Here is a 24,592-nt window from a genome sequence, read left to right on the forward strand (position 1 = left end):
CACACCGCCACCTTCCCGGAGAGCTGGAAGCACGCCGAGCTGACCGCCCTCCTGAAGAAACCAACAGCGGACCCCACCGACCTCAAGAACTACCGTCCCATCTCGCTCCTTCCTTTCCCGGCCAAAGTCATCGAGAAGACCGTCAACATACAGCTTGCCGCCTTCCTCGAGACGAACGGATCCCTCGACCACTCGCAGTCTGGATTTCGGGCCAACCACAGCACCGAGACCGCCCTGATCGCAGCCACTAACGACATCAGAACCCTGATCGACAACGGGGAAACAGCGGCCCTCATCCTCCTGGACCTCTCCGCGGCGTTGAACACAGTCTGCCACCGAACCCTAGTGAAGCGCCTCAGCAACATCGGAATCCGAGAGAAAGCGCTGGATTGGATCATCTCGTTCCTCACCGGAAGAACCCAGAGAGTCCGCCTCCCTCCGTTCAGATCCGAGGCCACCGAAGTCATCCTGGACTCCTCCCTGTCTATGACCAGACAAGTCAACGCCGTTTCTTCCTCGTGCTTCAACACCCTGCGCATGCTCCGTAAGATCTTCAGATGGATCCCCACTGAAACCAGGAAGACCGTCACCCAGGCACTCGTCACCAGCCGACTGGACTACGGGAACGCCCTCTACGCCGGAATTACAGCCAAACTCCAGAGAAGACTCCAACGAATCCAGAACGCCTCCGCACGACTCATCCTGGACATCCCTCGACACAGCCACATCACCGGACACCTGAGAGAACTGCACTGGCTCCCCGTCAGCAAGAGAATCACGTTCAGACTCCTCACCCACGCACACAAGGCCCTATACGATCTGGGACCCAAGTACCTCAACGACCGAATGACCTTCTACACGCCCACGCGCCAGCTACGATCTACCAGCCACGCACTTGCCACCGTACCTCGCATCCGCAGAACCACCGCCGGAGGAAGATCCTTCTGCTACCTGGCAGCCAAGACCTGGAACTCCCTCCCCACTCACCTTCGACGTACCCAAGACCACCTCTCCTTCAGGAAGCAACTCAAGACCTGGCTGTTCGAGCAGTAGCACACCCCCTTCCCCCAGCGCCTAGAGACCCTCCCGGGTGAGAAGCGCGCTATATAAATGCCTTGATTGATTGATTGATTGATTGATTGATTTAAAGTACAAAAAGGTGGTCTCTGTTACCTTTTTTTTTAATGAAACCTGACATAACAGGAAGAAGCTGTCGTCTCCGGCAGCGCTAGAGGGTATTCGTTGAGTGGAGATCTGCAAAACAGTTGTGATCATCAGAAACCATAAAGAGTCTCAAGGGCACAATTGTACTTCTCGGGGGTCTAAGATTACCAAAATCCAAAGATTCTCACTGGTATTTGCCACTTCTTTTTATTGAATACATTTATTTTATTCAGTATGTTTTCTACCTGAGGATGTCCCAAATGAAAGCACGATTTCCATAAACAGTAAGTCAGACCAGACTTGGAAGCTCTCCCTAAGCAACTGAAATCTTTTCAAGTTTCTAAGGTACTAGGTGAAACAGCATATTCCTAACATTATATCACACGTTCCATTGTTTGCAAAAACAACTTTTAAAATTTTGCAACCAAATCTTCATCAGATGACAAGCACAGTAGAAATCATCTGGCTTCTATGATTGCAGAGAAGTTTTCTTGATAACTGTCCTTCATCAGGTGTGAACCACTGCAAATTGTGAAGAAGAGTGTGGAGTTGTTTTTGTTTTACTAAATACCTTTGACGCCTTTCAGGATTGTCCATTGATTGATGGTGCTTGTTGATTTGGTTATTTGATTTACATAAACTTATTTTGAGAACCCAAGGCATACATAATTTCTGAAGGCTACCAGTAGTTACCATGAAAATAAATGGCAGGCTGGTGTTGGCTGTGCTCAGATCTAGCATTTTAAAGAGTATAATTGGATTGCAGTTTTATCTTGCATGTTGATGTTGCAACATAATTTGGCAGTTCTGTGGCAAAGACTTTTGTTAGTTGCATAATGACATTTAGGTTCCCTTCAAATGTCCTCTTGTGACTTCAGCAAGCAAGAGCACGAGAGAGCCAATACATAAGTGTCTCTCCACTGCAATACCATTACTGTTGGTTGCTGCTGTAGAACTGGATATGCTCATGTGTATTGTTTTCTTTTAGACACGTCTTTAGAGCAACTTTACCCAGTTGGTCATTTCCTTCTTGCATGTTAGTGGGAGGTTCTTCCCAGAAGTCAGGGTTTGGGGTCTAAAGTGCTCTCTGACAATAGAGTATGTGTCCCTAATTGCAGGTGTAAGTACCATTACCATGGGGTAAGATATTTAGTGTGATCGGTAAATTGACCTTTTTCATGTGGAAATTAGGTATTAAATATGAAATTATTTATGAGGACTTTCTTGTTTCAAGTAAGTTAAGAGACAGCAATATTTGTCATGTCTTAAATTTTGGAGAGGTGAAACATAGTGGGACCAGACACAAGGTAGGCAGCAGTAGTAATAAAATATGCAAGACCTTTTGACTGTGAATGTTCCAAGCTTTTGTTAGAAGCTTTCAGAGTCATGGGAACATGTCAGCAGAGACTAAGTGATAGACAGAGGAAAGAGGAAATTTACAGAAACACTACAGAAACACCTGACAGGATAGGAGGGGAGAAAGCCACCAATGCAAAGAGTTAATTAAAATTAGTAATGATCTTAGGATTGGGACTTATCTTTCACTTCTATGAAATGTTTTGTTGTCCAAGAGTCTCAGGTGGACTGCAGTACTCTTTTGTGAGAGAGGAGGCAATGAAATTGGGCATTCTGTGAGTTTGAAAGAAGAAGTTTCTTTACCCAGATCTATATCACTAACAATCTCTAACAATAAGCTTTCAACTAATTTGGTTTATTTAATGTCTGTTGGGTTATGAGACGCTGTGAAGTCATTCAAAAGATGTTCCCTTGCAGCTATGCATCTCTGCAGCTGGGACAACATTTTACAGCCAGTTCTGCCCTTCCTTGATTCAGTAGGATGACAAAGGTGCATTTTGAACTAATTGGCGTATGTTAAGAACACAAAAAATGATTCTAGAGCCTGGGCCTCTAGGATCAGTGTTTCACAAACTCCATGCCTCCTAGAATTGTGTGCCAACTGAGCATTACTCCCTGGAACACCAACTATGAATATAGCATTGTTTATCTGTTTTTGTTTGAAATGTCACCTAGTGCTATGCAAAGTTGGGTCTCCATCTTTTACTGCAGTTAGCATCGATGCTCACAATAGCATTTACAACATGCAGCAAGTGCATCTGCTATGTTACTCTTTTTAACCTCACCTAAAGTTTTATATCCAGCACCCATGTCATAAGGTTCAGAATGTCTCTATTATGGGTTGACTGTGTTCCCTGTTTACAACAGATTCATGAAAATGGAGGGGTCATGTCTGAGGAAGACTTTAGCAATTACAGTGCCCGGGTGGAAAAACCGATCCAAGGAGTGTTTCAAGGTAACTACAGTGTGATCACCTCTGTGTGACAGCAAGTGATTACTTAGAAAATGTTTTTAAGGTGTTATAAAGGTGACACACATCGCATAATAGTAACTTGTGCAACTGTATTTCTTCCTAGCTGAAACTCTGTATTTGGTGCTCTGCTGACCCATTTGTCTTACACCCTGTCAGTGATTAGAATTCTTACTTCATATGCCTGCAGGCAACCAACTAACGTAGAAATCTGTGTCACTGTTCCCATACAAACCTGAACATTAAGCACCCTTCACTTTTTGCAGGACAGCATTAGTAAGCAAAGAGATGGGTTGTAATATGTCATGTGAACATCCCCACTTCAGAGTGCAATCAGCACCATTAAAAGAATATTTTTTCCAATTTGTTGATTTCTCATACATTGGACTTTTTTTATATTCCTGATTTGGGCAAGTAACATACAAAAATACAAGTACATTCTTAGCGAGGTCTCCTCCTGCATGCAGTTGGGTCAATAGCCCTCATTAGATGTCTAAATAATTGCTTTGATTGATATTTCTTCCTGTAGAATATTCACCTTAAGTATCTAGTTGCCAGGATGGAAAATTTTCCCCAAGTAATAGTCCTTCAGTGCTACAAGGAGACGCAATGTTACTCTATTCCCAGTGCCGGCCATCCAGGAAGGGACAACACCAGCCTACATAGCTGTCCTGCCGGGTGCTTTCGCATCCGTTGTTGTTTTTCCATGTCATGCTGACACAGGTCTAGAGCTTTTATTTGATTTTTATCAAGACGTCAATATTTTAAAGAATGCTTCTTCAGTGGATTAAGTGATATGTCACCTCCTATGGTCTTGAGGTTCAAGTCCTGTTGATGTTGCAAAGAAATGTCCCTATGACATCTGCATGTGGTGTCTGGGTCTGATCACAATCGTTTGGCAAGTGACACTTGCTCATGCATCCATTAGAGTGCATTCGGGAAGCAGAAAGCCAAAATGTTTCTGCATCTGGCCCATTAGGACACTCCCAAATGGTCCCCTCCCACAGGTAAGTTTCCTGACAGGAAGGGATTCATCAAAGGATTTTCTTGTAAAAACACTTTCAGAAGGAGAAGTTCTCCTCTCCTTGAGTAAACAGTCCTACAACAGAGACTATTGAGAGAGATGGTGTTGCTGATCTCTGATAACAATCTCTTCCCCATACTCCTCAAAGCGATACAGTTTATTAAAAAAGTTTGATTTACGTTCCTGACTCCATCTGCCTATCCGTCTCAGATCATTGGATTTTTGCAGGCGTTTTTACTGGCTGTCACTCCTCCCTCTGGATCCCTTTTGGCTTCCAGGGTGGGCCAGACATCTCAAGACTGGCAATTAATATTTAACCCTACTCTGTCTCCATAGGCCTTGGCCTTAACGCCACTTCCAAAGAAGCCGAGCCATCTAGGTCGCTGGCCTGATATATCTTCACTGTCGCTTTTGTAGTCACATTCAACACCACCTCCACCTTCTCTATTGGACAACATTCTATAGGTGGTCAAAGAGAAGATGAAAACCTCCTGTGAGGAACAGCCCTTTGAAGATCCTCTTCCCTGAATCCAGAAATTTGCACATATGAAGGAAATCTGTGGCTCGAATTTAGATTTGCTGGATATCTCCATCCTGAATTTTAAGAGGTTGGAGGAGAATAATTCGAAATCTGATGATCTCTTCATCCATATCTCATAGACTCAGGGCTCTTTCTGTACCTCTAAAATCCACTGTCCTTGAAGTGTCTAATGAAGGTAGTATCCCTTATCCTTTGGGCTCTCATTCTGTGGAGGTTTTCACATTAACAACAGAGCAAGTAATTGCTCGAGTTCCCACTTCTTTCTGCCACAACAAAATCCAACATTCTTAGAGAAACACTGCATCTGACTTTGGCGGCTACATACTATCTTCTGCTTTTTGACAAAACTTTGCTAGAACTGGTACTGGCTGCAAGTAGAAATGAAGGTCAAAGGCATATCCCTGGACTAGCTCAAGGACAGTAATATTCACTCTATTCTGTCTACACCATATAACATTCACTCAGTATACTAAATTGGTGTACTCATGAAGTATCGGTCACAGATTAAAATGTAACGTTTACACTCTTTTATTTAAAAATCGAACAATATTCTCCTATGCAGTAGGAGACAACATTTTTGTTAAAATTTCAGAAAAATTGTTTTTCTGAAAACATTTGACATTGAGACATCTCATACAATGCAATAAAATATATTAAAACATCTGATATTACATCAAAATGACACAACAAATATGTCAGAAAAAAAAACCATATGTACCATAAGCTAATCATCGAATGTAATGACACAATACGTTTTCAAAAAATACGAGAAAGACAAAAAAAAAAACTATATTAGAGAGAGCAAATGATGTTGCTACAGATTAATAAGATCCAATAGCCTTTACACAAATTATATGTGACTTCCAGTGTCCAAAATTGGGGTATATCTGGAGCCCCCTAGGCTTTACTTGAATTCTATATTACGTAGTGCGTTGACGCGTTTCGGTGTTTAAGGCTGTAGATGTGGTCACACCTTCTTCAGGACAATTTGAATTCACATGGGGTCATCATGCTCTTGTTACTGGTATCCTTCTGTATATTAGAAAGATATCAATCAGTACACGCTTACGTCTGTGTTTTAATGTCACAGTATTATATTTAGATGGACAATTTCTCTAATTTCTCAGTTACACTCTTCAAGTTGCTATGACAACAATAGGTCTACTGTCCACAATAACAGGGTACATTCAGTTAGTGTACTCCTGTTCTCTTTATGTATACATTTTGACTATTAATCATGCTCAATTCGTTACACATTTTCCATCAACCAAAAAGTCTCAATGGCCCTCCGTTACATTTTAGTGGGCAAGTAGAAATGCTCTTTGAGTCTGGCAGTCTACAGGCAGATTGCTTGCAGCATACCCCTACGCCTTCTAATCTTAAATTGTTTCTGACCCATCCTTCTCAAAAGAGTTTGGTAGTTTGAGCATCTTTGGCAAAATTAAACACCAACACCATCAAAAGGACTTGATTCCATGGAGAACCACATTTTTGCCTCTGTGGTAGTGGCTCCTACGTGAATCCACCACCATACCTAGCACCTTGGTAAAGACTTTTGGAACAGTTCTGATACCAAATGGAAGTACTTCATATTGGTAGTACTGGGAGCACTCTGTCAAGTGGATGTAACACCTGTGGTCAGGGTATGTTACCTTTTACTTTGCTGGATTTACATCGTAAGTCATTAAATCGCTGGTTACAAGTGTCTTAACATTGCAGGTAAAGTTTCAGTCTTTTACTTCACAGGTAAATTATTTTTTAACTAATTTAAGTGGACTAATTATTGTTATTGTTATATGTGTATATATTTATGTATATGTATATATATATATATATATATATATATATATACTACATATATAGATAATTGTTTAATCACATATGTTGTATAGGTTGTCTTCAATGTGTAAGAGTGTATTAAATTTAATAAACATATACTTAATTTGAAGATTAAAAATATTTAGTAATTCCTTTTAAGGTAATTTATTGGGAGGCAAGATGGCGGCGGCTCCCTAGACCGCTGTGAGACACCCTCTGCCCAGTGCCTGGGAAAATCAAAGGGCTATCTCCTTTTTTGAGAATGACATGAGAACGACATGTATCCGCGTTGGCGGTAGAAAGATATAATCAAGAACTCATACATGCGGGAGGAAAGAAGTAATATGCGTGGAGCTTACCTGGCATCTGATCCTCCTTCTATAACAGACCGGCCCCATCCATCTCTGCACCTGGTGGCCTCGGTGCTCGGCTATGCGTTGTTGAGACTTCTCTCCTGGCACCGCCTTCCAAATGCTCCGAGCGCTCTGAGCGGAGGCAGTGAGGTACAGAGAATCCCTCCATCCGGACTGGGGACGGACGGCGCCTATATCCCTGCAAAGATGGCACCAAAAAATGCTGCATCGGGTACTGCCGCCTCCAAAGCCCGAGCGGCTAAACAGGCTATTCGGGAACAGAAGCTTGCGGCAAGGCGCGCCTGCGGTTCTGTATCAGAGGAAGGAGCCTGCCCTGACCAGCAACCGCACAAGAGAGAGCGAGGTCAGTCCAAGCTGGTAAAGACTCCCGTTACACCGGGGCCCGGTCCGGGGCCGTCTGTGGTGGACCTATTGCGAAAATTACCCGCCGGAGCAGCTGTTTCTTCCTCCCCTGTTCACCACGCAACAAGCGGGGCGGTGATTGCTGCCGCTCCCGCAGTTCCCGCAGTTCCCGCCGGCCCTGATTCGCTGCTCTCTCCTCAGGCAGTGTTTGCTTTGGAGCCCGGTACAGTGGTTCCCATTGAAGTCCCTGAGGCTTCACAATGCTCGAAACCGACGGAGGCAGCAGAGGCCAGAAAATCGGCAGATCCGACCTCCACTGAAGCGACTGAGGCTGGAGAGGCAGCTGGAGAGGCAGCTGATACCACCGCACAGCAACAATCTGATACACAGGCCCAAATGGATGGGGGACCACTTGGCACAGAGGCAATACCATCAATACCATCAAAATCTACAATGCAAATAGCACCTACATCAGCGGGGCTGGTATCATCACAGCAAGGGTCGGCACCGATTCATAAGGAGGTAAGGCCTGCATCTGCATCCACACCAGTATCTCAACCAACACAGGCTACGCACACCCTCCATAGTGATGTTTCTTCTGTTTCTTCTGTCGAGCCTAACTCTCTTGAATCAGCTCCAGTGCATCTCCAGGCATACACAACCCCCCTTGAGACAGTTACGTCCAGCTTGGGTAAGGAGATTACCATCGCTCGGCAGCATCTAAACGATGGGCAGTGCGCAACTGATTTCAAATTGGGGACAGGCTTAGCGTCAGATACAGACAAGGAACCATCAGAGTTTTTTACCATCTCTGAAGGTGCGGAGGAGTCTATACTGCTTCAGGACCAAGACATTGACTCAGACTCCTACTCTCTTTCTGATCCCCAATCTGACTCAGAAATCTGTACAAACACGGATGCAAGCTCACAAGATAGTGATCCGGACGCAGTTATGGGCAGACACAGGAGGCACACAGTGCTAAAAAAGAAAAAAAGCCACCCTGGTTCTAGTGGTCGCCCTAGGGCCCAATCTCCTCATACTAGCATGCAGGATCCTCCCTCCAGACCCCATAACGATAGTTCCCCTTTTTTTGATCAGCAAAATGCCACCTTGACATCTGTCATGGACACAGTGCTTCAGGCAATTGCCTCCCATAGGGAACAGACTTCAAAAGATGGGCGCAGGGCTCAACAAGCACTCCACAAAGTCCAGGGAGTTGTACGCAAACTCTCTAAATCAGTGGCTGCATCAAATGCAAGATTGACCGACATGGAGGACCGCATAGTGGTAAATGAGGCTGAAGCCACTGCTGTAAAAGAACAAGTAGATGCTCATGATGCTGAACTAAAAGACGTCAGGTGGAAACTGGAGGAAATGGAAAATCGCATGCGACGCAACAACCTCCGAGTACTTGGTGTTCCGGAAAAAATTGAGGGTGAAAATGTGCGTATGTTTGTAATCCAGCTCTTCAAGGATACGCTCCCCGAACTTTCCACTTGGAACTGGGAGCTAGAGGTGCAACGCGCCCACAGAACCCCATTTACTTTAAGGGCCACAAAGGAACAGTCTAAATATCCAAGGGCTATCTTAGTGTACTTTGGAAATTTCCTCCTCCGCCAAGCTATTGCCGAGAAAGCAAGACCAGATGCTCATCGGACAAGAGGTGAAATTTCCTATTTTGTTAGGCCTGACTTTTGCCACACCACGGTGAAGCGGAGGTGGCGTCTCCGACAACTGATTAAGCCTTTCTTGGAGAAAAAGGCCCAGGTGTACCTGAATAACCCGGCAACCCTGAAAGTCATCTATAAGGGCCATGCTAAGTTTTTCACTTCAGAAATCAAAGCAAAAGACTTTCTTGACAGCATGAACTAGAGATGTACTTTTTCACTATGACGTTAGGCCCTATTGCTTTAAAAAGAGGGGGGACTAGAGGGAACTAGAGGGAACAAGAGGGAAACAGCACACCTAGTCAAGGCTTTGAATTAGATAACGTCTTTGTGAGATAGCCACTAATTAACTACTAAATATTCTAAAAAAAAAAGGAAAAAAAGTGGGGGGGAAAAAAAAAAAAAAAAAAAACTCTAACAATTTGATATCCCTAGGGTGCTAGCGTTTGGGCTATCTAGTTCTCCTAACCAAAAGATAACCAATATATACATAGAACTGATGTATATTGCTCTCTCCAGACAGGATTTTTTAGCTCTTTATATAAAGTTCTATAATGGGTCACACTGTTTGCTCTTTTAGTTCTCTGGCTCTATTTTACTCACTGTTGCTTCTTTTTTGTTTCTTTCTCTCTTTTTTTTTTTTTCTTCTCTCTATTCTATTCTCACCATGTATTTTCTCCTATCTTATGCCCTCCAAAAGGACATTATAAGATATAAGTTTATATGGGTGGCACTGGGTAGGGATGTCTCTCCATCACAACAGACTCTAGCTAGAGTCTAAATGCCTCATTGGGGGAGAGGCGGGGGGGTGGGGGAGGGCAGTTAAGGGGTGGGAGGGGGGGGGGAAAGTGGGTGGGGGAAAATGCAAAAAAATTTACAAATTCATTCGCAAAGTAAAGTATATGCAAATATTATTTGTGGATTACAACAAATATGGCAGAGAAACAAGAGACATTATAATTTTTGACGCTAGTTACGACTCATTTGGTCGATATATGAAAACCAGGTTGAACGTATTTTTTTTTAAATGGGGAGAGTGAGTCTATGTTCATGGAATGTGGCAGGCTTAAACGATAAAAGTAAAAGGGCTCAACTATTCCAACTAACACGCCAGAATCCAGTAGACATACTTTGCCTGCAAGAAACTCATATTGTAACTGCTGACAGGGAATTACTTAAATTACCTGGATATAATCTGCTGGTAGCCACAACCCAATCCTCTAAAACTAGAGGGATAGCTATTTTAGCTAAACCTATTATAGGCCCCCCGACTCGCAGATCAGCGGATAAAAATGGCAGATGGGCGATAGCTCAACTAAAATGCGGTCTTACAATATGTGCAATCTATGGCTCAAATATGGATGATCCCACCATCTTCCAAGAGTTAGAGATAGAACTGGCCTCCTGGACAGGCTCCTTAATTTTTTGTGGGGATTTCAACATAGACATAGGCGTACTCATCAACAACAGTTTTACTTTGAATTATAAAGGACGCAAACCAAAGGTATTCAGCGCACTTAGGCAATTAATGGAAAGCCATAACTTACTAGATATGTGGGTTCAGTCAGGCAAAAAGACAGACGGTTATACATTCTTTTCTTACCCCCACAATAAATACTCTCGGATCGACTATATCATGTCATCGTTAGAGGGCTTGGTAATGATCGATATGATTAAGTCCCCTAAAACAATTTCGGACCACAATGCGCTCACCTTTGTCTTCGATCTCCCCGAACTGGTTAAACCAAAGTGTAATTGGACCTTTGACAGAAGACTCTTGATCAATCAGGAATTCATAACACATATGAAAAATTGGGCACAGGGCTTTTTCGATTGTAACCGCTTTAGTGCGTCACGAGTAACGGTCTGGGACTGTTTTAAAGCGGCAATAAGGGGAGAAACTATCTCATTTGTCGCCAATAAAAAGAAGCGGGAAGACAATATTAATACACAGCTCATGCAGGAACTTTCTGATCTTGAGACACTCCATGCCACTCAGATAGGCCAGGGGGTTGCAACATCTGAAACCCCTAAAAAAATACTGATATTAAAAAATGAAATTAATAACACCTTGATCCAAAAAGCAGCCAAGACCTATCAAGCTAACAAAAATAAGCTATATGAATCAGGGGAGAATGTAGGCAAACACTTAGCATTACGAACACGCCAAAAACAATCACAAGGCAATATAAAGATGATTGAATATGAAGCCAAGGAATATACATCCAAGCAGGATATCCTAAACATATTTCAAAAATATTATAAGAAATTGTATCACAGCGATCTGACAAATTCGGATTCGGACATCACATCATTTTTGAACAACTGGCTCCCAGATCAAGACATAAATACTAGGATAGATGACAGGATTAAAATAATACTGGAGAGAGAAATTACCTATACTGAGGTAGAGATTGCCTTATCCGAACTTTCCAATGGTAAGGCGGCAGGCCCCGACAAAATCCCCCTAGAACTGTATAAAATCCTAGGTAAACAAATAATCCCGCTATTGTTAGATCTCTTTCTCGGAGTGCAGTATCACTCCGCCCCACCAGACTCCTGGAAACTAACGAATATTATAATTTTTCACAAAAAAGGTAAACCATCTCAGCTTCCCTCATCTTACAGACCGATATCCCTGATAAACTCTGACTCAAAGCTCTACTCAAAAATACTAGCCAACCGACTGAACGGGGTTATCAAACATCTCGTATCCCCCTGGCAACACGGCTTTATACCCGAAAAGGGCACTACAGATCATAGACCGGAGAGCCACTACCCTTTTTGATATCATGGGAACCATGGGGGGCGAGATGGCGATGATTCTCCTTGATGCCGAAAAGGCTTTTGATCGAGTAGCATGGCAGTTTCTCTGGAACATATTAGAACGAAAGAATTTTGGAAACAAATTCATCAGAGCCATCAAAGCCTTATATATCGATCCTAGCGCAAAAATCTCTATATGTGGCAATGAGTCAGAGCTTATCAAGGTGCACAGAGGTACAAGACAGGGATGCCCATGCTCCCCGATCCTGTTCGCACTATACATAGATCCCCTTATTCAGAAACTACTTTTGACCCCTTTAATACAGCCTATTAAAATAGGGCCATATTCCACCAAAGTCATGGCATATGCGGATGACATTGCCGTTGTAACTAACAACCCCACGGTGGCAATCCTGGAAATCGAATCAATTACCCAGGCCTTTGGCACATATTCAGGATACTCGTTAAATAGGGACAAAACCATGGTGTTAGCTACTGATAATATCCATTATGAAAGTGCTCTCAAAGTTGAAGAAGCTACATACTTAGGCATACGCCTTACTACCAAAGTGGAGAGAATTATCCACTTGAACTACACTCCCCTCATTGATAAAATCAAAATAGACCTCAAAAGAATAGACAACTTACATCTATCTATAATTGGGAGGGCCAACTATATTAAAATGAATATCTTCCCGAGGGTCCTCTACCTTTTTAGAGCGATCCCGTTGTTAGCGGGAGATAACTTCATTAAGACTATTGAGTCTGCTATATCTAAATTTATGTGGAGCTACGGAAAGATAAGAAGATCCCTCCGCTTAATGTCGCTTCCACAGGATAGAGGGGGACTAGCTATCCCCAATCTAAAATTATATCTCTGGGCAACACTGATGCAATCTATGGATCCCCTGCTTACGGATAAAAAAACTAATACCTATACGCCTCCAGACCTATATATTCCATCGATCTACGAACTTAGTCTCGGTGATAAGTGTAAAGGGCTTTTTTTAAGACAGGTAGAGCCTTCGTATTATAAAAAAATCAAATTGAAGACAGTCTTAGACGCATGGGTGGGTTGGAAAGCAATCTCTAAATACCTATCAATTCCCAATTTTACAAGATATACTCCTCTCTGGCATAGTAAGATCATCCCCTCATCCCTTAATGATGCTACCTCGCAGAGGTGGGAACATCTAGGTATCAATACAGTTGGCGACATATTAGGACATAATATCCCTATATCTTTTGAATATTTTCAAGAAAAATATTGTGTCCCTACGCAGGATTTTCTTAAATATTTTCAAATACTGTCATGTATCCGCAATGCTTTACCAATAATAATACGAGACAAACTCCCACTTCTTGAAGCTATTGGTAAGAAAACGACAAGAATAGGGGCTTTGTATCAGATTCTTATGGGTAATCTCCCTGATGATATCGAACAAACAGAACAATCTTGGGCTGTAAAACTGGCAAATCCTAATGTTGATATCGATCTTTCACTAGCGCTATCTGCAAAATACTTTATAGCCTCAAATTTAAGAGCACAATATTATAAAACAGTATACAACCTATACTATACACCCGCAAAATTATTTGCTTGGGGTCTTCGGGCCGACGACAACTGCCCAAGATGCAAACAGCCACTGGCCAATCTACTTCACATGTTCTCAGAATGTTCGGAATTGATGCGGTTAAAGACCATGATTTTGGAGTTCTGGGCCCAGGTCTTTGGACGTCAGATAAGGGACTCACTAACTCTCTGTATACTAGGCCACGATGACTCACTGGGTCATAATAAAGAGGAGCAAGCGGTAGTTTTTCTGGGGTATGCCGTACTTCGTATCATTTTGGCAGCTCGCTGGAAAGACGTAGACCCCCCTACTTTTCATATGTGGCTTAGTCGCTTTCTTGCAATCTATAAACAAGAAATTGCAATATATGCTACTAGGGGGAGAAAAATGAAAGCAATAGGAGCACAGATTTGGGACCCGATTACAAGATGGTACACAAAGGAGGTTCGCCAATTAGGTTCTGCCAATGATTAATGGACACCCCTTTTGTTTCTCAGATTCCTGATCGTTTAATCTGCTTATATTTTTCTGTTGTCATTTTTTATTTTTATTTTTTTATTTTTTTTTCTCTTTCTTTTTGTCCTCTCTGGTGTTATTATCCCACTTGATATTGTATAAATAGTTCTGTTAATTAAGATATGTGATCAACTGTTATACTTACTTCTGCTTCTTTTTGAATTTTATGTATTAACTATGAATTTGTCAATAAAAAAAAAAAAAAAAAAAAATTAAGGTAATTTATTTTCAAAGGATAGATATTAATACAAAATATGAATATTATTTCTAAATATAAATTAATTTTTGTTTTTAAAATGTATATTTTAATGCATAGTATTGGTGTTAAGATTAAGTGTTAAGGCACAGTACAGGTTTTTTTTAGGATTCAGCGAAGTGAAATGTTAAGTTAGTTCGTGATTTTCAGGGTTGGGTAGAGTTTAGGGGTCGTGAGGAGTTCTTGGGGTTCCAGGGAATGCATTGTTTAAGGATGTTAAGGGGTATTTAGGGATATAGTTGAGCGGTAGTAAGGGGGTTTAAGGGTTCAGAGTGGGTGATTTAAAATGACAGTATATTAAATTCATTTTTAACAATATAAAAAATTCATTACATAGGTAATTAAAAACAACAGTATATTAAATACATTGATTTAACAATATATATTAAAATAAAATTACATTAAATATATTACAATTGCATTTTTTTAAATGTAATAATTATCTATACTTAAAAATGTATTTACCTTTTGGGGAATTAATGGATTCTGACGTAATATCCAGAAGTTCGTGAGAAGGGAGTATCAGCAGATGGAAATAAGCATCTCTGGAGATCTGTGTACACCATCCAATACTCAGTATTAAGGGCAGGAAATACTTCATACACAGGAATCATTTTGAATTTGTACTCACAAACGAAAGATTCATTAGTTAAAGGAGTAGAATATTGTGCCCCTTTCCTTTTACAGCAAGGAAAGAATGTCTGCCTCCAAAATCAAGGCTTGAGCTAGAATGCCCTTCCCGGTGTAAGGCTGGCTACCTGGAAAAGTGGATAGGAAGGGGAGGGTGTAGCCTTTGGGGACCAGCAAGAGCACCTAGTGAGTGATCCATTGTGATCGACTCTAAACTGGCCCAAAAAAAGAGACCTTTCCTTCGATCAGAAGGTTATGGTGAAGGAAGGGCAAATCAGGGTGACTTTGATGCAGAACTTAGTGAAGCGGGGGGCTTGTGCGGTTTCTGTTGCTTCTGGCATCTCTTAGATCCACCTTTCCTTCGAAGTTTTGGAAGAACCTGAATGTCTGAACCAGCAGTTAGGGTTGACGCTGAAGGGAAGGATGCTCCCAGGAGAAAACGTGAGAGTTACAATAATGCATGTGGAACTACTTGGCTGGGGAGGCTAGATACAGCAAGCTCACTCTAGCTTGTGTTTCCACTTCAAAGTGTAGTCTGTTTGTCCGCAGAAGAGTCTCTCCATGTCAAAGGGCATTTCTGTTATGGCAGCCTAGACGTCACCACAAAATCCAGTACAGCCTGTCCAGGCATGCCTGCAGAGGGTAACCACCATTGCCATTGAATGGACCTTCGTGTCAGCCAGATCTGGGACACATTTCTGAGCCAGTTGGCTATTTGTGAGGGAGTAGGTGTGGAAATCCATTATTTTTGCCAGATGTGGTATTCGCCTTTCATAATGACCAGTCTACCACCCTCCCATCAATCTTTTCAAATTTTCATCCGTCCAAGGAGGAGGAGGAGCGACGGCCCTAATGTACCAAAAACTTTGTGTTCACAGTCAGTACAGACTACTTTAAAAATGTCTCATCTCACAATGGAAAAAAGTAGAATCAGAGCCACAGTGCAGAGTTAGTGAATGTTTGTGCTTCCCTTCCAAGTCAAAATGGGTTCTTCTAAAAAAAGTTCCACAAATCGAAGTGACCACCAGGCTATTATTGATGAAACAGGAATAGATTTGCATATAATTGTGAATACTTGCAAACGTTGGAACCGAGGCCTGCATGGCACAGCAGATCCACATTCCAGTATTCTAATTGCTAAATTCCTTGCCAGTTAATCTTAATTGGGAGGGTTGGTTTGTGATTTTTGCATATAGTCCTTTTGCACTGCCGGGGCTTTTACCATCCCTCTCACTCACTACAGAAGGGGGAATTGTTGAAGTGCAGTGGTAAAAAGTGCACTACGCTCAGCTTCTTTTGAGCATCAGACCCAATGTATATAGAGCGTGTTGGCATACTCCTGTCTTGTCCAAGCACTGCAATCAGCAGGTGTTATTTCTACCCAAATAATGGTACTCAACTTATTAACTTCAAAGGGCCAAAGACTGAGTCGACCTTGCAGGAATGTAGACCCCCTGCAGATTAGATGCTACAGTGACAACGGTTCCCTCACCAAACTATCCTGCTAGCTTAAATGGTATGAACCTGTAAAACCTCTGAAAACTATATTCTATATCTATGGGAAACCTTTACAACTTAATATGTGGCAATCCATTCACAGTAAATGATCTGATTCACCCATATACATTCAACCTATGATCAATCTATAAGATATATTAATATCCATTCTAACAAAGTCCATTTATTCTAAGAAATGGTGATCGATAAGGGAAAGTACAAGAATATTTTTTTTCAATAACTTTCCAGTCCAACTCAATAAATAAAACATGTATTGGTTCTGTTTTATCTTTATACTAGTCATGCTAACTTCTCTAAAGGACAACATGCTATGAATGTTCTATCAAAATTGTGAAGACAGTCCCTATAACTGTTATTGGCGACATACCCTGCCACAACTCAAAACTCCCAATCACCATTGACTTGGTTTTCAATGCATTTTTCTAGTAGTCAAGCAGATCATTATTTGATTAATAAAAACCATAAAAGATTTGAAAACTAATAAAATTACATACAATGGGTTTCATAAATAAGCATCTAAAAAGAGCACTTCATTACTAAAAACAATTACGACAGCATGTCTTATGGAAAATACAAGAGACATTTTAAAAGCACCAAGCATCCGTTGAGTTCCAATCCCACAGATGTTCTTTTTTGATTAATTACCCATCATTGATCTCAGTCTAACGGCACCAGATAAAAATGAGACAACATTAAAAACACACAAATTAATTAGGTAACATTTGTAAGTACATCAGAGAAGGTTTCACCTGAGTGAATTTCATCTCGTTCAATCAAGGTTATACATATTTTTTAATGAAGTGCATTATGGTGCACACAAAACATAAAGCGCATAGTGTCCTGTATTAACAAAATATCACTATTGCATGGCCCCAGATTTTCAACCCGATTCCAATCCTTTGGATGACCCAGAAGCCAATGAATCTGGTACAGTCTAAATCTAGTTAATAAGCACCTGTGCTTTAGATCAGATACATAGGCAAATATGGCTCTATGAATTGTATAGTCCTCAGTACACCATGTGCACATACCAGTGGCTTATTTAGTTCTCTTATCTCTCTTCTCTCCTGCATTTTCTAGTAAACTAATAAGTCTCTTGATAATTCAGATTGTATTAGCTGAAGCAAAGATTGTTTTAAGAGTTTAAAAAGGATAATTCGTAAGTAGGACCAAAATTCAATATTTATCTCTTCAACTGTAGGAAAAAAGATGACTTGCTCATTGCAAATCTTAAGCAGTGTAAATCTGTAATTACAAACTCGCTTTTATTTATATAAAATAATTTTAAAAGGTGTCTTCTTTAATTAAAATAACTGTTCAAACTTTTAATTATGGGTGTCAAATGTGTGTCTATTACTGGAACATGCATAAAAATAAGTGTAACATGTATGTGGAAAAGCATATTGAGTTCAGCTTGTACCTCTTACGTGTGCTGTAGCTGTTACAGCACCTGATATTAGCTGTTCTGACATGGTAGTCTGTTGTAGTAGGCAGGTAATGACTTCAGTTATGTAATGCCATTGACGTTCTTTTTCTCATATGCTAATATCCCCATATCATTGCAGATGATCCACACATTTTTATTGACAATGTCCTTGCGTTCACAGCTGGTGTTCGGCACTGGGGTACAATGCATTCCCATCTCTGTTGAAGGCATGAAGCACTACTGAGTTTCATTAACTACCACCACAGGAGTTAGCTTAAGCCACAGGCTGGTGAAAGACAATAGAAATGCTGGCGAATTTGCTAAATAGTGATTTCTTTTGCAAATCTCAAAGTAGCGATTCGTTAAGACCAGCAATGAATTCTTGTCATAAACTAACATGCGACTTATGTCTAAGTACGGTGGTTGCAAGGCAGTGGGTTTTCGATTACTTACAAGTTGCTATTATTACAAATGTGTAAAGTCCTCGATACAGCAGACCCTTGATAACCTGTTTCCTACTAAGCAGGCAAACAGTCAGGTTCCATTACAGCCAAGAAAGGTAAAGAAGGGATGATGTGTGCTATTTTGCATTGGTATTCTCTTTCCATTAAGATATTTTATGCTTTGCCTAACAGGGACCCACTGGCTGACATTCATGAAGTATGTACAAGGGCCATAGCAGCTTCCACATTTCTCGCGAAGGATATCCCTGTGACTAGTATATGCCGGGAGGCTGAGGCCACATTGTCTTCTTTATATATCTTTGCCAAAGATTACTGTGGCTCATGCGCATTAATGGATACGTTGCTTGGGACTTGGTACTTAATTTTCTGAATTAAACAGTACTAGTCAGACATGCCTCTAAACGGGTACTGCTTTGGGACTCATTCATAAGGGGAAAAGTCTGCAGAAATTTGAGTCGATCAGAAAATAAAGTGACTTACCTTTGGTAATGATATTTTAGACGAAGGCTATCTTTCCGCAGATTTTCATTGCTAGTCATCCTCCCCGTCTGTGATGTTAAAGGTTTTAATAAGTTTGCAAGGAATATAATGGTTCATTCTTGTTCTTTTATTGTTTAAATTTCTCCAACCTGTATTTAGTTGCTCTTAACACACCTTAATTGGGCATTAAAAAAGCATGGGAAGAATGTATGGAATTGATGGCACTGTGCCAGGCATCAACATATATAGAGTAGTGTCATCGATTTATTGATGGGTGGCGCTGGGCTTGAGTCACATGGCACCACCTGATGGTGCTGGGGAGTTATTGCTTGAGGGAGATTTTCCAGATCCAGTCTGACATCTGGTGATACTCCTTAGGTGAGGAACCAAAGAAGGAATCTAAAGAAGGAGTATCACCAGAAATATAGTTAATGAAATATGTAACTTTTTATTTGATAACCCTTAAGCATCTATTGATCTCAAGAACTGTGGTGGGATAGCAAGACTACGGGGTGCACTAATAAAGGGTATATGCATACTTTTGTTTCTAAAGAAGCCAATTTGTAGATGTTACCCTACCTATCTTTTATCACTATATACCTAACACTGTGTGCTCACTGTACTCTCTTCAGTTGCACATTCTCGTTCATACTACCTTATCACTTCTGTGATCTACTGGTCCACCATAGCTGAACATAACACGTTAGCCGAAGCTCACTTCAAACTCAGAAATGCATGAACAAATGTGTCAACCTGCTCTTCATTTTGAAATCCCGATTGCTCATAGTCTTGAATTGACCTCCTATATTTTGTTTTAAGAATTGAATGTTCTACCCATTTCTTTCCTTATTTCGTAGCCTTTCGTGTTAATTGAGATTCTAAGTTCACAAACGCTAAATCCTCCCTTAAGACTATGCCATTTGCCTTTTCATTATTACATTTATTGTACATAATCGGATAATAAAATAAACTAGACAATAGCAATTCTTTTTTATCTAGCACTTTGGGCACTGGAAGGAGCGCAGGGGAAAACTCAAAAGCTTTTAACAAGCATTTAATGGGACCAAAGGTCAAGATAGAAATACCAAACAGTTTTGTTTTCATATCAGTAACCTCTACTTCATTCAGCAGTACAGCTACAGAAAGCAGCAAAAGGGCCTTATATAGAGGTCAGCGATAATGGAACATCCCCCCAAAACTGTGGATGATGTCTCAACTGCCCATTTTACCCTTTCCCACCTCATTTACATTGCCATAGCAAGTAGTGTTGCCAACAGCAGAGTCTTCACTGGCTCGGCCATTGAGAGCACCCTGTCAAAGATCTAATGCCTGTGGAAATTGAAATTGTGTCCAAGGGTCAGCTGCCTAACAAAGGAATCCTATATCGTACCGTGGTCATTGACATCCTTTGCGTTTGGGACTTCCGTGTAACTCATGACAATGTGGTCCAGGACATAAAACCTCTAAAAGTACCCCACTCCCCCATTCACTGTGAAAAACCTCATGGCACTTAAGGGACTCTTGGGGGTGCACTGGTAGGGATAACCTACGCGAGGACAGATTGGCATAGAATGGAGGATCTGCCATCACTGATTGTGTTGCCCCAGAAGTTGCTCAAGTAATATCAGGAGCTGCTTCCGGGTGAAAAATGTCTGCATTCCAGGTGGACTTGTTTAGGATTGGGGTTTCCCTTCCGCAGCTTTGGCTGGGATACTGCCTTTAACACAGTGGACGGTCAGTGGTTGTCTACCACTACTTAAATGATTCCTTAAAAATAGAGTGTGCCTGTAATTAATGCAAAGTCTTTTAAGGTACGCTTACTTGATAGTATCGTCCAGCTGTAGTTCACTCCTCTCTTTCTTCTGCCAATTTCCAATAAAAGTAAATTGCTGGGCATTATCCATCTCTTAATTACCAGCAAACACTCCTATTTAGTCAACGTGTCCTAGTAGAAGTCTCAGTGAAGAGTCTTCGATTTGATTTTGATAGCCCTCTACAGCCGTTAAAAGACCTCTGCCCAGAAATGTACTAGGACTAACCAGACCTGCATTAGGCATTTAAAACCCTTCCTTCTCTCTGCTAATACCAATAATTGCTTTTCACTGCTCCCCGATGTAAAAATTACTGCATGCTTTCATTTTACATCTCTCACATCGTACACATTTTGCCTGTAAAGAGGTGCGTATGTTATATATTTCCTAATTGTTTTATATATTCTCCCAAATTATATATCTTTAAATCACACTGCATCTGAAATGCCCAGGTAGATTTATTTGACTTTCGTCTTCTTAGCCACGTTTAGCACGTTCCTCTCATTTAATATTTCACTGCTATTCCACCTCCTATTTTCCCCGTATATACCTACAGTGACCTTCTCTGTGCTTCTGAGAGATTGGGAGAAGGGCAAGCATTTGAAATTGCAATGGTAAACCAGGTTGCTAGTGTTTTTCCCCCTGCTTTCCTGACCTCTAAGGCAAAGAGCTTTGCTAGGGGTAGCACTTGTCCTCCCCAGCTATCCCTAGTTATCTTCCATTTATACACACATTATCATGAGAAGCCGGCATCTAGTAGCACTCCGAATTGCCATAAGGCTTTAAAGCGTAAAGATTCCCTTCCTGCCTTACATGATTCACTGCCTCCTTCTGTGGTAGCCCACTGTTTTGAAAGAGCCTTCTGCAAGATTTTAAAGAAATTTGGCCTGAAGTTTCTTAAGACTGGACAGGCATCAATAATGCACCTTTTTCCTCCCTTGATAATGAAGTATCTCATAGAAATATGACTTTGTTTAAGATACCTCATAGTCTCCTGAATGAATTGGAGTGTATGTTTTTAATCAAATCCTACAACAAGGTTATTCCGTAATTGAGCTCAGTACAGCCAGGGGTTGCAGTTGGGTGCTTTAAGCCCCATTCTTTAGCGTTTTCAAACATACTGGCGTTAGAAAGGTTAGTACCTAATTTCATACAAACCACCATCTTAACGTGATCCGTAGTGACGGAAGACAGAAGAGCACTGTGGTGTAGTGATTGAGATCAGACAAACTGAGGTTATATATATATATATATATATATATATATATATATAACATTTCTTTACCAGTGATCTGAGAGTGTGCGTATGGGCCGGTGTGTCTGTCCACGGATCAACAAGCCATGCCAACTGTACTTGTTTTCCAATATATTGGAACTTAATATAGTTTAGACTTAGAGTTATTGGGAAAATGATTGTTTAGCGGCTGTGGAGAGCCATGGTTCACTTTTGGCAAGATAGAGTGACTTATATTAGATTCTATCACCCATTGATTGAATGTGTTGCTCCTCCATTCAAGATATGCTATTGTTGCTGGTATGTGGATTGTTTGGACTCATGGGGAGACTTGGATTGGAGTGAGGAGGAAGTATGAAGAGTATAACTGATTTAGGATGAGTAAACAGAACGTATGCTAAGCCTTTTATTGCTATTTTTCACTTGTGTGTCGGTTCACAGTGTAGTAGATGCTGAAAATAATTAAGGGAACTTCCTGAGAACTCTTTGTATTCTGGAACTGGCAAATTGCAAGACTGTCTTGGCAAGCCAACCTTTAGTATCTGTTTGCAGTGTATCACTGTTCTTACTGATCTTTGATAAATGTAAATCTTCCAAGCTTTAAAATGATCTTACCCTTACTCTTAAGCAGTTCACACTTTATAAATATCAAAAGTAATTCATAACTACAAAGTAATTAGTCTACAATGTGTAAAAAAAAAGTAGAGGCTGGGAGAAATATCTGAGGTTCATATATTGGTGAACAATGAATGGAATCCTTGGACTCTCAAATGCCATTTGGAGTAAAGACGATTAGTAAGCGGGCATTAGATTTTTGCTGAAAGTGCAATACTGTTTCATGCAATTATTTCCACACATGGGAATGCAGCAAGATGCTTATGTTTTCAGATGAAGTTAAAAATGGGAATATCAAATACCCTGGGAACAAGCTGGCCACTTAGCACCTGAGCACGTGTTTGGCCAGCTAGGGTACTAATTGGCCAGAATTAACATTTCTGGCCAATACTCCCCACCTACATCTGGCTTTTAAGAGTTATTTTTCATTGAGAGAGGAATAACATACTGACCTGGTTTTACTCGGTCAAAAACTGAATGCCTATCTCTTATCCGGGACAAATACTGGCTCGATTTCTGTTACTTTTTGGTGGTAAGTGGGAGCTCCACCACAGCATCGGAGGCAAGGTTATGAGAAGACATGTGGGGCCAGGAGAGGCTGTTTTACATGCTTCCATGCTCCCCCGTGCCATAGAAAGGGTTGGACTGGGCCTAGCTGCGCTGGTCCCTGCATCCCGTGCCTGAACCCCCGTGCCGTTTTACTAGATGCCTTTTAGACCAGTTGCAAAACACCAGAGGCTCAGAAAAAAGCCAGGAGGGATCGTAATGGAGTGATCGTTTTTATTGACAAATGGGTTATACATATACCAGGTAGCATGGAAGACAGGTTCGAAAAAATCTGCAAAAGATAAGTTCAGTAAGCGAAAAAGAGAATTTTTGGACATAGTGCTGAAAAGTGCTTGATTAGGAAAAGCACACTTTATTTATCACCCTCTCCACAACATATTTTCTGATGATCTTTACCTACCCAGGAGACTTGTCAACCAAGAATAGAAGCAACTCTGATCCTCTGTGTTACAATTATGGGGCAGTCAGACAGCTTTGCTAAACATATGTGTATACATACCTTTGTCTCCCCCACCACAGTCCTCTCAATCCCTTCACTGCCCTTTTAACTCTTGACACATATATTTAAATCTTACGTAAATTGCTTACTTCTGACAAACACCCACATAGCAACAATGATGACTGCTTGAAGGCAGTTCTTGAGTCAACCAATATTAGTCACTTATGATGGAAAGGCCTAAACTGTTGAGAAATAGGGATCTCATATGAACATTCAGATCTGATGTTCAGTGTGAGTTAAAACGCACTTGGAAGGACTGAGCACTTTTTATACGCAGGGAGTTTCTGTGGTTTGAGATGGGATGGTCTCTTTGAAGAGGCCTTGTCTTCAGTTGTTTCTTGAACATTGTCAGATTTGGTTGATTTATCAGATCTGGGCATTGAGTTTCTGAGCTCAACTCCCAATACTCTAATTGATCTTCCGCGTTGAATCTTGCATTTGAATCTTTTCTGTGTGAGTAGGTTGATCAATCCCTGTTCTAGTGTTTGGCTTTTTGTTTAGTATTGAGTAAAGTCTTCAATTAGTACCACTCAGGATGGGGAATGTGTGAGTCAGGAATCCGTTTACTTGATCCTGACTCTCGATTGCTTTCAGAGGAGCTTAACATTTTTTCTACTGCACCACAAATATAAAGTCCCACGCTTAAGTATCAAAGTACTCTAATGGAACTAAATCAGGAGAAACTTCTAGTCGATGAGCCAGTACATTTTGGAGGCACCCATGTCTTGCTGTGTTTTTTGGCCAGTATAAATCCATTATGACCCGGGTGAGTCTGGAGATTCATTAACCCAGTGCAGTTGATTCACCAGCACCTTTGCGAGAACGTTGGCTTCAGTATTTAATTGAAGAGATTGACTAATAATAGGCAAGGAGCTTCAGTGATTACTGCCACTGGCAAGTCCAAAGTATGCCCATTACACATAACCGGCTTCCCAATCATCTTCCGTATGTACACAGACTTTGTAGCGCAGTTATCTTCA

General features: G+C 41.1%; 1 protein-coding gene across 1 annotated transcript in view; it reads left to right on the forward strand.

Annotated features, from left to right (window-relative positions):
* Positions 1–24,592, forward strand: part of GGT7 (gamma-glutamyltransferase 7) — a 319,943-nt gene that overhangs the window by 184,669 nt on the left and 110,682 nt on the right. The window contains exon 8 of the mRNA XM_078652164.1: positions 3,388–3,475. Within this exon, the coding sequence (XP_078508290.1) occupies positions 3,388–3,475 (88 nt within the window). The remainder of the gene's footprint in view (positions 1–3,387; positions 3,476–24,592) is intronic.

Source organism: Lissotriton helveticus, chromosome 7 (assembly GCF_964261635.1).
Source record: "Lissotriton helveticus chromosome 7, aLisHel1.1, whole genome shotgun sequence".
NCBI lineage: Eukaryota > Metazoa > Chordata > Amphibia > Caudata > Salamandridae > Lissotriton > Lissotriton helveticus.